At 34.1% G+C, this 18667-nt stretch overlaps 1 protein-coding gene and 1 pseudogene across 1 annotated transcript; both read left to right on the top strand.

Moving 5' to 3' along the window:
* Positions 1-1122: 1122 nt before the first annotated feature.
* LOC128163480 (uncharacterized) lies at positions 1123-3044 on the top strand. The gene is made up of 3 exons (XM_052827095.1): positions 1123-1230; positions 1310-1403; positions 2269-3044. The coding sequence occupies exons 2-3, from the start codon at positions 1376-1378 to the stop codon at positions 2832-2834; spliced, it is 594 nt and encodes a 197-aa protein (XP_052683055.1). The 5' UTR covers positions 1123-1230; positions 1310-1375; the 3' UTR covers positions 2835-3044.
* Positions 3045-13059: 10015 nt separating this feature from the next.
* Positions 13060-18667, top strand: part of LOC128162531 (uncharacterized) — a 48951-nt pseudogene continuing 43343 nt past the window's right edge.

The following is an 18667-nucleotide window of genomic DNA, read 5'->3' as shown; positions in this document are numbered from 1 at the left end:
GGAACGAAAACAGATTTCTTACGGAGATTCATAATGGGAATTGAAATTTACATCTTTTCTCCATTCGGAAGTCACTCGGAATACCTCGCGCAATTTTTCAATGTTATCATCCGGGTCTGCTGCAATACAAAATCCCCGTGGACATCACATTTTTTAGCCGGGTATTGAAACCTGATAAGCAAAGGGAGGCGTTTCAACATGTTCAACGGAGAAGTCTTGGAAATTTAATTTCATACTTTTGAATGAACATCATTTGAACCCTGAGGTTTTAATGAATATCGAGTAATTAGGCAAAATGTGAATCCAGGATATCTTGGGACAGAGTATAATCCAGTCTGAGTATGAGCATACCCAATATAAACAGATTTCTTCATTAACACTATATATGTACTCTATTTACACCTAGGTCCATTGCATTTTGCTTGAACTTATCACGGTTCAGAATAACAATAAACATTATACTCAGAGTTTCCCGAATTTATGACAAATCAGTTGTTACAGACACCATTATAAAATCAGTACAGTGTATCCAGGTTTCAAAAATCATATTGCGACAGCTAGGTACCTGAAGCTATTTTTAGTAACAGGTACTTTCCGTCCAAACACATGTTTAGGCGAAATAATGGGAAAAGGCGCTCTTTCTGGATCCGCTTCTGGCATCATAATTTTCGAAAGTTGTTTGATAGTAGAAGCATAAAATAGCAACGTTGGAAGCAGGGAGCCTGTTCCCTCCCCTTCCGACTTATTTTAAAGACGACTGACACCCCCCCCCCCCCCCATACACACACTCTTTCTTGAAGTCCGACATTGTTTTTTATGGAATTGATATTTTACTAAACACCTACCCCAACACTTTTTGGGGTCATTTAAATATCAGGAAAATGTTACATTTATAAGGTATGTAAATCCTCTACCCCACCCCACCCCCACCCCACCCCCCAGCATTGGTAAACTTACTTTCGGCAACTGTAACCGATTTTACGTGCCTGAGATAATTCCTAGACTTTTTCTTTTAAAAAAATACATATTGTCTAAAAATTGGAGGGGACTGAACCTGCCACATGTCGCAACAAGTAACAGCTGAGTAAAATTAGAGGTTTTTAGACGAAAAGGTTAACGATCGAATTAACTTTAAATTCTTTACTTTTAGTTTCGTTTTATCCACTAACCAAAAACGATGCAATATTGTATAGATCATGTTTTAAAATAGAAAGGCAGACAATCAGATTGGTACGCAGTGTTATTGCTTTGAAATTGCTTTCTGAGTTTTTTCAACTCACGAAGTAGTTACCTTTTCTTTTATTTTCAGTAACCGAGACTTAATTTAAGCAAGGTTGTACATGGTGGACAAAGTGTAAATTCCGAACCTCTAAACATGGCAAACGAAACAAGAGTTGGTGGAGGTAAGATTATTTGCATATTTCTATATATTTTATCGAAACAGTTAGGCTCCAGCTGGCTTATGAATAATCCATAGTTTGTATGATTATGTAGGTCTGTACATGTATGCTTAAACCTATAACTCAAATTCAATAGTCCAGTGCCAAGCTCAGGGACTTTTGTAGAAGAAAAAAACATTGTTTAAAAAGAGGGTACCATGGAGGAAAAATAAAATCTTTTTCCCTACGAGGTACCCACTTTTTTGACAAGGTTTTTTTTTCTACACAAGTCCATGTGTGTCAAGTGTGAAGAAGACAATTACGCTCCCTGTCAAAGCAAAAATAGAGCTCTCTGAAATGTAAGAGATGGCATCATGCCATATATTAAATGTAGAAGACAAGAGAATGAAAGGAATTTAAATGTTCTAACATGTTAGTTTCAATTACATGTTCATGTAGATCTCGCAAATTGAGCGAAAGATAGATGTTACAAAAATAAGTAATAGTACTTTAAACCAACTTTTATCTGCGACCACTTTATTTCACGATTTACATCCAATAAACTGGTTCGCGATGACTAATGTTTGCAACCAAACCTTATCCAGAACCTTGTTGCTATACCACCATAATTGTCAAGGACTGGTTCACATCGACGAGGCTCTCGCAAACCTCACAGAAATTTTTTGTACGTGAATAAATGTTGGTTTACAGTATTATAAATCTTGGTAGAGATTAAAACATTAGCATGATTTGAATAAATGTTGATTTACAGTATTATAAATCTTGGTAGAGATTAAAACATTAGCATGATTTGATATGATGATATAAAAATACAATTTCAATTTCCAAACGATAGAATATATATAGGCATTGTAATTTTATTTTAAAGATTTGGACCTACTTTTTGACTTTCTCTCAAGAAAGCTTTCACCTCAAGATCTCTTCTTAGTCTCTGTCCATTTGCTGGGTGAAACACAGATGGCAGAAACTTCTCGATCACAGTCTTATCCATCTGAAACTTACTTCCGCATTCTTCATACCTGGCGATGTAAACATCCATCCATCGACCATCAGGGCGAATTGAGGGAGGTTTTTCATTCCATGGAGAGGCAAGATTTGATAGATGAAATGGAAGGCTTTTCTCGGGATCAGTATATTTTCAATGCCAGCCAAATAGTTGAGCCAGAAAAACAGGTGGAAAACTCTGATCTTACCATCATGGCAAATAATCTTGGTTCCAGATACTATAATGTTATGAGATTCCTCGGAATAAATCAGCGCACAATAGACCAGATTGAAGCAGATCATTCCTCCATTAAGGAACAAATCTACCAGTCACTGTTATATTTGAAAAGGTTGAAGCCTACCTTAACAAGGCAAACAATGTGTAATGCTCTCTTCTATGCTGACCATTCTGATGTGATTGAAAATCTTAATTCGAAATGGAAACACTGAGGAATACTGTAATTCATCTTGACATTTCATTATATACATTGTATATATTAAGTAATAAAATAGTGATGCATTGTGCATTTTTCATTGAAATATTTTATACTTTTATATCAAACAGTAGAGCTAATGAAATTGTAACATTTTTTTTATAGTTTTGGTTTTATTTTCACTTGTTTCACACAAAATAAGCTTCAATAAATAATATACACTCAGTCTGTGCTTTAGCTTGTATACAAACTCAACATGCTGTCAGTTTTATAGATACATCTGACATGTAAATATTTTTATTACTAACAAAGACGGATGCGATGTATATATATCGGGCCTCAACAGTTCAGTGGTTTAATAAGCCGGTGTAATGAAGAATAATGACCCCCGTAGAATAATGACCGGGGGTCATTTTTCTACGTAGAATAATGACCCCCCTAGCTGAAGAATAATTGGATTTTTCTGAAGAAAAAAGACCCAGGGGTTATTTTTCTTCATGTTAAACATGAAGAAAAATGACCCCCATAAAAAAATGACCCCCCCCCCCCCCGTAAACATGAATAGAAATTGGTTACCCCGTATCCAAGAAATGATTTTGAAATTACTTAATTTTTCACTCTGTTCAACTGATTTTGAAGTTATAAACACCTAACTTGTAAATAAATCTCTGTATATAGTTTTTCATATCCGTAGCAAGCACACGCAAAACACTCTGACATCGCCACAAATTGACTGTTAACAGTGATGTTACTTCTCTCGTCGACATACGGCGGGAAATGACGCAAATAAAGAAAAATACATACACAATGAGGATATTGTGTGATGATTAACGAACAATAATCATGAAAGAATAATTGTTGTAATGATATAAGCAATATTCATTGCTGAATGAATTGTCAATCGAAGAATGATATAAGGAATAAGGAATCATTCTTTGAGTATTATGAGGTGATAATTTCGGTCGGGGCGTGATCAAATCCAATAAAGCCCGAAGGGCTTTATGATAGATTTGATCACGCCCCGACCGAAATTATAATTTCATAATATTCAAAGAATGATTCCTTATTACTTATATTTATATAATTTTAAGCCATCGTACGATTAAATATATAGATATTTATAAGCAAACCCCGCTGGCGCCTCAATTTGGCGTCATTTGTATTATGGGTTATATAGAACAAAATCGATACATAGTGTTATCACAGGCAAAGACACTGGAAAATGTAAATATACATGTATATATCTTTATGGAAAAAGACTAAGGGGCATGTAACGTAGGAATATGAATTTTTACATTTCGTGGGGAAAGTGATTTTTAAAAAAATCATTCTGCGTTAGTTTTGTTTTCTTCTGCGTAATACATGAACATCAATATTCTAAACATTTGTTGTAATGTTGTTTTGTGATCATGAATAGCCTTTATTCTTTTGGAGTAAATTTGTGAAGAGTACCTGACTATAGTAAATCTAAATAGATAATAAACACTGATCGATTATAATAATAAAAGATTGTTTCTAAAAGCGTTCATAAGAGGTTAGGGCCCATGTTAGGGGTTTATATCCTGCTTGATTTTGATCACACATTCTTTATTGTATCCAAAGTTACCAATGCTCATACAAACTATTGAAGCATTAATAATCTTGATATTAACTAAACTAAAGTATGCCGAGGAAAAGTAAAATATATTTTCTGTACGAGTACTCTCAGTACTTTGACGATTTTCCTTATTGGCCGTTAACCTCTACTGGCGTAATGGCTGCTGTCAGTGCCTACTAACGTCAGCTTGGTTATAATGCCTAGCAGTGGAGTAAACTTTTCATAATTTTGGTTTCATCCTTAATTAATTCTGGGCGATGAACTTGTATACCCAGCAGTTTGTATTGTGGAAATCCTCAATGCAAGTATAATTCATGAACAATATGAAAAATATAGAAGATGCGACAGCGAAGCGCGAAGATGCGAAGATGAAAGTGCTAAGTTGCGAAGGCGAAGAAGTGATACTACTATTGCTTCTTCGCCTTTGCAACTTCGCACTCTCGCCTTCGAAACTTCGCGCTTTCGCCTTTTTAGCTCACCGAGACGAAGTCAATGGGAGCATATGCTATACCCCCGGCGTCGGCGTCCGGAGCTGGTTAACGTTTTAGTTGCAGCTCCTGTATCTAAGCTATTACTTGTCCTCTCTTCACCAAAATTACATGAATGATGCATCTGGACCTACTGATTCTGGTTCCTAATTTTTAGATGCTGGAGGAGGTTTAGGTTTTTGGAGCAGGTTAAAGTTTTTTGTTGCAGGTGCCCTTTAATAGCAAATATCTAAGGTACTGCTGGTCCGTACTTCACCAAACTTGAATGGATGGTGTGTCTTATGATACTAATGTACCAGACAGGCTTGAGTGCTGAATCTGAGCTATAGGTTTCGGATCATGGAGGAGGTTAAGGTTTTTGGAGCTGGTTAAAGTGTTTGTTGCAGGTGCCCTCTAATGATTATATCTTAGTTACTACTGGTCCTAACTTCATTAAACTTGTATGGATGGTGCGTCTTATAATACTGATGCACCTGACAGGCTTGAATGCTGAATCAGAGCCATAGGTTTTTGATTCTTGATGAGGTTTAGTATTTAGGAACAGGTCACATGTTTTATAGATGATAGCTTGCATAGTTGATTTAACTATATTATAAATGAAACGTAGAGGTTGCTTTAGATGCAGAGCCTGATCTCCATTATCAAGGATGCTAGAGAAATCTCCTACCTCATTCAAACCTGCTTGATAGATAGATGTGGTTGTTGTTAAATGATGTAAAATGATTCCTATGATATAATATTGTATGATTTGAAACACTATTGTTTAATAGGATACAATAATATACCATTGTTATATTGTAAAACGTTATATGATACGATAAAATATTGTATCATTTTTTTTTTATATTTTATGATATGATATTGTTTCGTGATATTGTTATGTAAAGTATTGATTATAATGATACAATATTATAAAATATCGTATCATACGATTTTGTATAATATGATATTGGTTTAAATGATATATTATCATATCACATGAAATTGTATTGTATGATATTTTAATATATATTATTGTATCATATGATACAATGTGTATAATATGATTGTATTATATAACCCCATGATATTGTATCATTTGATATGAAACAATGTTGTATCTAATGATATTGTATTATATAATACAATATTTACATTCCAAATATTTTTTGCATGTAAAGTGTGTGAAAAGATACTGCAGTTATAAGACCGTAACACACACAGGGTACTCAAAGGTTAGAATGACTAGTTTTATTATGACGTCACAAACGTTGAACGCTGTAAAATGCAACGTCACAAGCGAGAATCAAAGTTCACACTTGTGGCTGTTACAGTGGCTCTTCCATTAATTTGAACTTACCCTTAGGATAAAACAAATATTTTGACGTATAAATCACATTTGCAGATGTGAGCAAATTCATTTAATTACAGAAAGAAAAATTAAATTGTGTAATTAGAATTTAAAATGCTGTGCACTATATTTGTCAGCATATTTCGGCTGTTCCAGTGGCCATTCCGTTAATTTCGCATAACTCGTTGAATAAGACAGAGCTTTTTAAAAACAAATCATATTTGCGGGAAGGAAATACATGTTTAAAAAACGTAATTATAAGCATTGATTCATTATTTTTTGAAAGATGAGGTCTTATAACTGCAACGATGAGTGCAAACAAATTTTCATAACGCGCGCTAATTGTAATATGCAAACACCGTTGCAGTTATGAGACGACATCTTTCAAAAAATAATGATTCAATGCTTAATTATACAATATAATATCATATGTTTCAGTGTTATGATGTATTATTTCAATATGATATTGTTTCATATAATACTATATTGTATTATGTTTTATGATATTCTATTATTTGATCAAATGCAATTATAATGTATAACACAATACAATGTCATATCATACGTTACAATACCATATCTCACAATTTTTTACGGTATTTTATGGTTTTATATGATATATATTGTAAGTATGATAGGATGCAATTTTAATTTTATATTATTGTATTGATTGACATATGAACATATGATAATCATACAATTTTTTAAAAGATAATATACGATATTGTGTCAAAACAGAATCCATGAATATCCAAGATCATAAAGGATGGTTTTCATATAATATGATAAAGGTGGTCTCATAAAGGTGATGCCTCATAAAGGTGATGCCTCGTCTTGAGCTTTGTAATCTGTGATTACCAATGTTTTATAATTGCGGAGCTCTCCATCGTTTAAAGGGTTTTGAGGCATATTTTGGATTTTTTTTTTTAAATTGATAAAACTAAATTATCCAGGGGGATAGGGTCCGGACTCCCTCTCCCGTTTTACTGCGTAAAATTATGAATATTTAAATTTTCCGGGGGGCGGACCCCCTCTCCCCTATGCATGAGCAAGGAGTGTCGCATAATGAAATTAGAATGTTACTGTGTTTGGTCCACGGTATAAAAACAGACGGCTGGTAAGTGACAGGAGTCTAGAAGTGCATATGTACACATTATGGCGGACATTAAATTTGTGTGGAGTAGATAATGATTAGGCATAGCCAGCACTGGTAAACATATAAATATTATGTTACATGTACACATTAAAATATTTATAAACATTCATAGTAAGCGCGATGGCTTAGCGCATGCGTACCAATAATAGCATGGATTAATCGGAAAACATTGGCGAGTACAGTACCTGTATTAAATTCTATGTAATCGACCGAAACTTTCTGAATGCATTAAAAAAAGGCGAAGGCGAAAGTGCAAAATGCGAAGGCCAGCGGTAAAAATTACAATAGTGTAAAGACTATTTCACAAATAATAAAAATATACTGAAAAACTTTAATCTACAAGGGGGTCATTATTCTACAGGGGTCACTTTTCTTCATGTGGAGTTTGCTCATTTTTATGAAAATGACACTTATTCTTCAGGCAAAGGGGTCATTTTTCTACGTAGAATAATGACCGGGGGTCATTTTTCTGTGTAGAATAATGACCGGGGGTCATTATTCTACGTAGAAAAATGACCCCCGGTCATTATTCTACGGGGGTCATTATTCTTCATTACACCGGCATGGTATGCAGGAGGTCATATTTTCAAGTCTAGCTTAAAGGGACCAAGACACAATTTGAGATAAAAAAAATTATTTTTCAATTTTAGCTCACCTGAGCCGAAGGCCAAAATGAGCTTTTCTGATCAGAATTTGTCCATTGTTGTCTTTGTCGTCGTAAACTTTTCACATTTTTATCATCTTCTCCAGAACCACTAGGCACATTGCAAACCAACACTTTTTAATTTAGATAACATAAATTCGTCCTCTACATTTATCACACAAGGCGTTTGACAACCAGTACAAAGATTTTAATGATTTTCACGTTTGAATCTATATTAATTTTACATAAAAAAGATAATTACACAATGCCTGTTTGAATACAGGGTCGGCAAAAAAATGAAAAATGATGTTCTACCTCCATATCTACTTGGAACATCTAGCATTTATTAGTTATATAAAGTTTTATTAGATTTATTTATTTAAACAATAAAATGCTTTCTTTGGGGATTCATTCGGGATATGAAGGTAGCGACATTGCAGAAAAAATACATAATTTTGTAATTTTTTTCTGCAATGATTGCTACCTTCATAACCCGCATGAATCATCAAAGAGAGCATTTTATTATTTATATTAACATCTTTTTTTAAAGTAATTAATAAATTGATTATGAAAAGTTAGTAAAATTCACTAAATTACTGTTAATGTACATAAGTACGTTAGCTAAAAGAAACAGCCAAATTGTCTCCTGTGAGACTTTGAGTCTGACATCATCATGATTATTTTGTGCAGTCCGTGATTTTCTTAGGTTGCTGGTGGCTTCGACCAATCGATAAACAGGGCGTGTCCATTTTATTCCTGTCAGTATCTTGTCAGTTTCAGCCGCTGTAGATTTCGACCAATCGATAAACGGGGCGTGTAGATTTGAGTCTGGCTGTTTCTATAGAGCTATGAATTAACTATATGTTTCCGTAAGAAATAGAGGAAATAATACATGTATTTAGTAGATGTAAATATATCTATATATAAAAATAGAGATAACTTTGTTATCATAATCAACGGATAATATAATAGTACTTAATAATAAGAATTAATTTAAAAATAAACTGTATTTGTTTTCAATCATTGTTCTTCATTAGAGTTCTTGTATGAATTGACACTATTTATATAGATGTTTCGCGTTTATTCGCGAAAGTTATGCGTTATATCGCTGAAGTTACGCTTTTATTCGCGAAAGTTTTGCGTTTATTCGCGAAAGTTACGCTTTATATCGCGAAAGTTTCGCGTTTATTCGCAAAACTAACGCGTATATTCGCGAAACTAACGCGTTTATTTGCGAAATTTTCGCGTTTATTCGCGAAACTAACCCCTTTTATCGCGAAACTAACGCATTTATTCGCGAAACAAACGCGTTTATTTGCGGAAGTTACGCGTTTATTCGCGAAAAAAATACTTTTTTTACCTACAAAAATGAGCAAAATGGGCTTTCGTAGGATAGCACAATTAGTAACAAAGTACATGTACTAGTTTACATTGTGGTCCTGTATAAAACATATGTACAACAATGAGTATAAGACACATAGGTAAACAATGGAGATAAAATATACACACTCATCAATAAATATATATGCACTGATTTGATATCATAATCAATAAAATTTACTTCGCTAGATAATATTGCTGTAAATACTTTGTTTAAAAAGAAGACATGATATTACATGTTCGAACACAATCTGCCAGTTGATTCAATAAAATGGCTGTTGATATTCTAAAAGAGCGCTTGTAATATTCAGTCCAACACTACTTCTTGTTTCTCTAGAACTTACTTGGTTTACATATCTATTAACACTCATGTATTCTGGTGGCATTCCCTTTAAGACTTTAAAAGCTAAAGTATATAAAATTTTCCTGAATAGGCATCCATTGTAGAACTCTAAAAATATCAACAGTGGAAGTTTGAGTAGTTTTAACATTCAGTATATATATCTAGCTCCGTTTTCTGTAATTTAAACATTTTCTCAATTTGGCCATTATTTTTGGCTGAACACCAAACTGTACAACAGTAGTTAATAATAAAGCAGCATTTGACATAAAACACGAAGACGACGTAAAATACCTATTTTTGAGCAAGTTTTTTGCTTAAAAAGTCAATGTGATCTGACCAAGTAAGAGATTCATCTATGGTTACACCCATCGTCTCAAGCCACGGGTTTTGTGTCCATTCTGTTTCCACAAATCAAAATTGTAGAAATACAATGGACACAAAACCCGTGGCTTGAGGCGATGGGTTACACCAAGAAGTTTAGCCTTTTCTACAGTGTTTAAAACATGCATCATTGATCATCAACTTTGATATACAATTTTTTAAACTTCGATAATTTTTGTTTTGTACCAACCAACATACACTGGGTTTTCTCAAAGTTCATATATAGTCAACTTGTTACCGTTCATCCAATTTACAGAATATAAAAGATCTTCATACAATTTTTGTTCAATTACATCAATAGAAACATCTTGTGTTACATCAATAGGGAAACATCTTGTGATGTATCCTCTACAGTGAAAATTCTAACATTAGTTTTATAATCTAGGTTGTCATTATCTCATATCAAAGTATGTAAATCCTAAATTTTGTACTTGGAATAGTTCATTATATAAAGTAGTTCTTGCATTAGAAAATAGTTTGCAAACAAATTAAAAGTGATACACATCTTCTTTCTTTCCACTTATGCAATTTGGAGAATCGATAATATTTCTTCTCTGTTAATCATAATTTAGTAAACAATTGTGTCCTAATTTTGTATGAATGATATTAGTTACTCTTTTACCATGAAGGAAATATTTAGGAACTTTTGAATCACTGGTATTATTAAATATTAGAGACGCTTCTTTGAAACTGGCGGATGAATGTTGATTTTTGGTAACCGAATTTAGAGAGTTCCATTTGCTTATAAGCATCTGGAATTAATGATTTTTTTTATGTGTATCATACTTAACTATAAAGGGTATATAATTATATTCATAACGAGTACTGTAGCGAGAAGCATCTTTTCTATAAATGTTAGCAATATCACTCAGATATTGTGGTACAAGATTGTAATGAATTTTATGCATAATCGTTAGTTTAGTCTTCTCTTAGCAAGAAATTCCAAACCGTTTCAAAATACAATGATATCCTGGGGGCAAAAATTGGAAGTTTGCAGCGTGTAGCTGTACTTTTTCTATCTTTTAAGTTTCTGCGGAAGAACGACCATCCCTTACAATAGAAGCATATTCTAATATTGGTCTTACAGAAGTTATGTGTGTCTCTGCCTAAAGTAAATTTAAGTTTCTTAAGTAGTCCTAACATTTTGCAAGCGATGTTTACTATATCATTGATGTACACAGACCATTTCAAATCATCAAAAAGCGTTAGGCCTAGATGTTTATGAGAAGAAACAATATATAACTGACAATCTTGAAAAAAAAACACAGTTCTGGGGTTTCATTACGTTTTGACTTGTTAAAAAGTACAACTTTGATTATGTTAGGATGAAATTTAAGTAACCAATCATCAGGACATTTTTCTTATATTTGAAGGTGATGATTTAACACATTGTCTACATTAAATTTTAATTCACATCCGTATACTAGTAATCTACAAAAGGACAACATATTTTGTGCAACATCATTGACATAAATTAAAAACAAAAGGGGGCCCAAGTATAGATTCTTGTGGCACTCCAGCATTAACACTTTAGCTGAATGATAATACATCTTTAAACACCACTAAATCTGTTACACAAATACATTTGTAGCTACTTAACCATTTAAAAAGATTGCAACAAATACCGTAAGTTTGTAATTTAAAAAAGCCCTCATGCCATACTATTTCCTACGGAAATTAATTGTAATTCATAGTTCTCTAAACGCCCGTTCATTGATTGGGTAAAACCTTCATCAACTGAAGAAAAATCACGGACTGCAAGAAATAATCATGATAATCTCAGACTTTTTTCAAACGTACTGATCATAGGCGTTGGAACCTGGGAGGGGGGGGGGGGGTTAGACCCCCCCCCCCTGCAACTTTTTTTTGCAAAGTAAGACCTAACCGTCAGGCACTTAGCATCAGGGAGGGGCCAGCCCCCCCCCCCCCCCCCCCCACTTTTTCTCGCAGCACACAAAATTCAAGTATCAGGAAGTTGCATTCCCCGCCCCACCATTTTGGATAAAATGGAAGGAATGGAAAGAGATGAGGAAATATTAAGAGTGATATTGAAAATTGCAGTTATAGGTACACTTACCCCTCCCCCTCCCCCCCCCCCCCCCCCCCCCCCCGGATTAAGAATTTCCTGATTTTGGGAATTAGCCTTTTTTTTTGGTTTGTCAAGATTTCTGATGATTAGTCTACCCCCCCCCCCCAACCCCAACCACCCCCCCCTCCTACTTTTGATTTGCTTCCGACGCCACTGCTGATGAACACTTACAATAATTCAATTAATTTTACATGTACTTACTTTTTACGATCAATTTAACAGGAAATTCAAGATGTAATTATATACAATAAAATGTTATCATTGCAGAAAATAAAAATTACATTACCCGCTTATATATGTTAGGTATTTTTCTGCAATGTCGCCACCTTAAAATATCGCATGATTCACCAAAGAAAGCATTAATTAACAGAATGAAGAAGTGTGAAAATAAAAGAAATGAAAAATTACATTAAGTTACAGCTAGAATATAAAAGGAGAAAAATTGAAAAATGGGGGGGGGTGTTTAGTATTATAATGTGTACATGTACGTTTAAATTACATAAAGAACATATATTGTTACATTATACAATTCTGTGGGTTTTTTCTAAGAAAATGATGGATTGGTTTTAAAAAAAAGGACTTTCTCCTCAACCCCCCCCCCCCCCCCCCACGGAAAAAAATTCTGGGCCCCATTTGCAATTTATGATAGTTTGTTTAATTATGACTTTCATATGATCCGCACCCTAAAATCCATAAACTGCTTATTTAAGTTGTAACTTTGCCTCAAAATAGTTTACCCTGTTTTTGTCAGTCGGGATGGGATCTATTTAAAGAACAAGAACAATCCAGTCTATACTTAGAACTCCTGTGTCTAATTGCCCAATCAGTGTGTCTATGATAATCGCTCACTGCACGGTCGGCCTCTGCCCACGTGACCAAGAGCAAGGACCACGCACTGTACTGAACAGTCCTCGAGAGCAGCTCATCCACGGTCTACATTGGACTACAAGAACAGGTTCCCGCCTGGAAATTTGACTTCGTTTTTAATCCTTGCAAAATCCAAAGGTACGTAGATATTCAATTAGTATGCAGGTTTGCTCGTTTGGTGATTTATTTTTCGTTTATAGAAGAGTCTATTCAAAAATCAAACACTTTTTATTCTTTCATGTTTAAATAAAAAGATGCTATTGAAATTGGTATTCACCCTGGTATGCGACAGATTTGGAAGTGATACAGTGAAGTCGCCAATTCCGGGTCTATGGAAGGGAATTACCGCCAAAATTCTATGTATCTTGCTTTTATTCTTATTATGCTTACTTCTTTATTCTTCATTACATTTACACTTGCATGTCACTTTATTGTTTTCATATTCATGCTTATCCAATTTCACTTTGATTCTCTTTGATCCTTCATTGTTTGCTTAATTCTATGTTGCAACATTCTCTTCTTATTCGTGTAAATTCTTTCTTCTATCTCTGTTACAAACGTGAATTCAAACACGCAAACCATAAGGCACTTTGAATAAAGACGAATTCAAGTTGCATGAATTTAATGCTGCATTATGACGCCAGGCGGCAGTGTGCGCGCTACAATTGCTGCTCCCCGAAAAAAAACCAACAACGTAGCTAACTTAATAAAAATGTGGGATGTTTCGCACCATGACATTTCGCTCCAATGTTTATATGTTCAGATAAAGAAATGGAGGGGAGGTTTATGTACTAAGGGATACTTTATAATTTTGTTTGCCGGGGAGGGGGTGGGGGATAGGTCGAGTTCTGTTTTCAGTAGGTTTACTATGTGAATTTAAAAAAGTTTGAATTTTCAAGAATGGTGGGGTGACTGGACCCCCCCCCCCCCCCTAAAATACAATAAATTTTTAGTCTGCGCATCAGTGTTATATACATGTATATGAGACGATATAATCTTACAGTTCTCAAAATTAGCATCCGTATCATAATTATTATCATCGCAAGCTTGATATGGAAGTCGGTCGACAGGTAGACATGTATGAGGTTCATGTCTCTAGTTACATGTATCATAGCTTAAACACCTTCAAATCTAAACATGGACATTCAGTTACATGTACATGATTTATATTAAAATAAACAAGCCTACAATAAGCATGGCTGTGAATGATGCATACACATTTTTATCACTTCGAAAATCTATGTAAATAAGAAGCATACATTATTTATATTTTATATTTTGGAAGAAAAAAAAGTATTCTATTTTGAAATTTCTATAATTTTTTTAATTAAGATTTGATTTAGATTTTAAACCAAAACGTATAAACAGTCATATCACATACCGTATTTTAATCTCTTTGCCTGGTTTGTTTTCGTTTACTCATTGTGTAATTAAGTCACTGATACATGTACATGTACTCAGATTCGTTAATTTTACTGCGTATACGTATATTTACTTCTGCGATTCCACCGTTCTGTGCCGAATCGCAAGAATATAAAATCGCATGCACCAAACTTTTTTTTCATATCACAAGTTCAAAACTTTTAGAAAAATAAGTGATATTTTAAAACCTGTAGTTTTTAAGTTTTTAACCCGGAATTATTAATCAGGGATACACAGTACTGTAGCCTAACGAGAGATACATAGTGGTTCATGAAAGTGATAATTTTCACCCGTACTAGAGTACAGGAAAAGCTAATTCTAAGCATTTCGTACCCCAGTCCTTTTATTGTTTTTCAAAAACATCTTTAAATTTGGTTTATTTTATTTCTATTTCATCAACATGTTGCACGGGTACCTCTGGACAGAACCGTGCACCACCCCACCTCTTTTTACTTCAAATGAAAATTAAGTCCTGTCGACAAGTACTTACAATGTATGACATGTTCCTCTTCTAAAAATTAACCGTTCATGCAAATAATTTGCAAATAATTTGTTACTGCATATATATACACGGTACATTGCATTGCGGATCTAGAATGAAATCAGATCCACCCCCAATGGAAAATTCACACTTATTTAATTAACCAATAAAATAATTAATACAAAATTATCTCTCAGCCCCCCCCCCCCCCACCCCCCTGTGATTTTTTTAGAACCGCGCGGAGGCATTGTACGTGTATACAAAAAAAAAACCAGTATCTTAATTTTTGAGTCTGTGTATATCATGGCTTGTTTAAAGTTGACTATATTTACATGTATTTCATATTTCTATACTAAGCCCTTAATTTCAGATGTTTTCACGAGTTTATCAAATTTATGCCATTTGTTAGTTTCGTTTTAAAGGAAGTGAACATGAAAAAAATAATTGTTGCTTAATAAATTATAAAAGCCTTTTGAAACTTAAAAATGAGGTCTGTTACCTATTTGTTTATTTCTATCAAGAGATTTTATCAATTTAACACTCTCAGTGAAAGGTTTATGGAGGTAATCCATTATTCCCCAGCATGCATCTGTTCTCTGACGTAGATAAGCCACATTGCTGCTGGTGACTGGGTCAATGTTGGAACTAGGCCAGTGTTTATGTACAGAGTTGAAAAAGTTGAGGAGAAAAATTATGCCTTGATGTGAAGAAAAATTTTGTGTACTGTCATGAGAAGACAAGGATTTAGTACATTTCTATAAATGAACCTCAGATAACTATTTATTATTTGTACAAAAAATGAATATAGATAAATTAATTTGTGAAATATAAGACCATCAAATTCCAGATGTTTGTACGGAGATGCATGTGGCAGTCAGTGTTTACATATAAAATGCTGTTTTTAGATTTCAATTTAAATTAATATAAAATTGTAATTCCATTTTCCATGTGGGGTTTCTTACCGTTACTTTTTATTTAAATGCCCTGAGATTTTTCTGATTTGTTTTTTTTTTTATACATAAGATCTTGATGATATGTACGCAGGTTCTGTTTATGCTGTCAGAAGAATAACAGGACTAAGACACTTTTTAAAAGTCAGGATGCTGTGCAATGCGCACCTTGTGTGCTCATTTATGTAGCACACATAATGTTCAAACTCATAAACAAGAAATTCCCGAGTGCAAGAAAAAATAGGTCACAATAACACTGATCCACGGACATTCCATTCTAGTTACATGTCACATTAACTGCTGGTGGGAATGCATCATTCTGAGATCCAAAATCTTCCTCCATAAAACAACTCTTTGCATTCCTTTCAAGTTTCCATTCACATTTTGATGATGGCATTTTATCCCTGTTACTACACGTGTGTAAAAATGCAATGTGTCTCACTGACGGCAGCATCAGTGCTGCCCTCTCTTAGATGCTTAGAGATAACCCAGCAGGGAGGTAATGATTTTAACAATATGGCAGCGCTCATGGATTGCAAGAATTAGTTATTCTAAGTGGTATATCTTTTTACTGAGGAAAGCTCTGTCTAAACGGTTTTCAGATATCATTATACACATCAAACAGACAAATTTGAGCCCTTGATAATTTTTTCATGTTCACTTCCTTTAATAAATCTTTGGGAGCAGCAATTGTAGCGCACACACTGCCGCCTGGCGTCATAATGCAGCATTAAATTCATGCAACTTGTATTCGTCTTTATTCAAAGTGCCTTATGGTTTGCGTGTTTGAATTCACGTTTCTAACAGAGATAGAAGAAAGAATTTACACGAATAAGAAGAGGATATTGCAACATAGAAATAAGCAAACAATAAAGGATCAAAGAGAATCAAAGTGAAATTGGATAAGCATGAATATGAAAACAATAAAGTGACATGCAAGTGTAAATGTACTGAAGAATAAAGAAGTAAGCAAAATGAGAATAAAAGCAAGATACATAGCATTTTGGCGGTAATTCCCTTCCATACGGGTCACGTCAGACTGTTTCTTTGATAATTTGCAAAGCGGAGTGTTGAAGTTCTATTTAAATTTTATACTATAATGTATATTGAAAGTACATTTTGTGAGTTATCAAGCATTCATTTTGTTTTTGAAAATAAATTCCCGGTAACAATATTTACAGAGGCATTTCAACAAGGCATGGTTCCCTCACAATTCGATTCATTTTCTCCATTTTCGGGTCATGTGACTTCAAAGTGTCAGTAATGTCGCGTAATCGTCTCAGAACACAGTTTTTATAAACATATAAAAACAATGCCGATCAGAAAATATACTTACAACTACTGACACTCAAGTAACAGGAACCAATTTCTAAATGTAAACATGGTAAATGACAGTCGTGATTCAGAATGAAATAATCGTCATTATGTCAGCATTGTGACAAAAAGAAAAATAAACCTTAAGAAAATTAACAAACAAGATAAATAAAATGACACCTGAGTTGGATGGATCATTTTATTCATTAATCTCTCTTTTCTCTCTTTCACGTTATCGTAAATCCGCAGAGAAACAGCTGAGAAATGTGTTTCAGGTATTGTGACCCGCATTTGGGGAAATTCCATCAGATTGATTAATTAATTGGTGTAAATTTATTTAAGCAGTTATCGTTCTGAATATTATAATTGTTGACATATAACTGAATGCATGTGCATTATTTTTCATCCATTAACACCCTCCCACAACATTCACATCAACCACGCTGCAGCGTAAATAATGAAAAAAGCATGTCAAAGATGTGTGAAAATCTCCATCTCGAAAGCGCTTGATTTCTAAATTCGTTTCTTGGAGAGTCTGTAAATGTTAATTTTCGAATATCGTTTAATGATCAAAGACAGAAAGGCCTATAGTTCGTGATCAATGTATTTTTAAAGTTTTTTTATGCTTCAATTTAAACAAGGTGGCATGAAATGCACACGAGAGACCCGGAATTGGAGACTTCACTGTACATGTCTAAATTTTACCAGCAACGGCTCTTGAGCTGATTAAAACTTTGGGGGAAGGAGGTGCATGGGGGATCCAAAGAATAATTGTGCAGGTCCTGTACAATCACTGAATTTTGCTAGGTAGCTTGAATTACCTACATACCTGTACATGTAGCTTTATTTACCTACCTGAAGTAGGTTTATTAAGACATCTTTATGTAATTTTACCCTTTACAGTAATTGTTTCCAGATCTTTTGAACATTATTGATGTACCTTGGTGCGACGTTTTGTACAATGCTCATTCAGAAACAATTATGATTGAGTAGCTTAAATTTATAAATCTTCTTCAGGTAGGTATAGGTAGATAAAGCTATGTAGGTGAATTCAAGCTTAGCGTACTTTAATGTGATGATGCCGTACGTACTTGTTTTGTTTGTTGTGGTGATCAAAGGCTTAATTTTTGACAACTTAACTTAAAAATAAAATGTAAAAGGTTTGGATTTTTTCCGTGTTGAGGGTGGGGGTATCTGGTTCCCCTGACACCCTCCTCTAGATCCATGCATGCTACTGTTCATGACTTTATTCATTTTGTTTTTCTTTAATTTTTCACGTGAACATGTAGAAGAAATCCACCTTTGTCGAAACTGATTGGAAAATCTTGGCAATTCAACAAATTCTCCTTTGAGGGAAGACAATATCAATGCAACTCGGGTCATCAATAGAACACGTAAGCTACATTGC

The sequence above is a fragment of the Crassostrea angulata genome, chromosome 9, assembly GCF_025612915.1.
Source record: "Crassostrea angulata isolate pt1a10 chromosome 9, ASM2561291v2, whole genome shotgun sequence".
In the NCBI taxonomy this organism is placed as follows: Eukaryota; Metazoa; Mollusca; class Bivalvia; order Ostreida; family Ostreidae; genus Magallana; species Magallana angulata.
The sequence above is the reverse complement of the archived record's forward strand: the minus strand, read 5'-3'. Positions and strand labels throughout refer to the sequence as shown.

Coding starts and splice junctions, on each gene's coding strand:
- LOC128163480 (XM_052827095.1), top strand. CDS start 1,376: ATGGCAAACGAAACAAGAGTTGGTGGAG. Junction 1,404..2,268: donor CGAAACAAGAGTTGGTGGAG/GTAAGATTATTT, acceptor TTTATTTTAAAG/ATTTGGACCTACTTTTTGAC.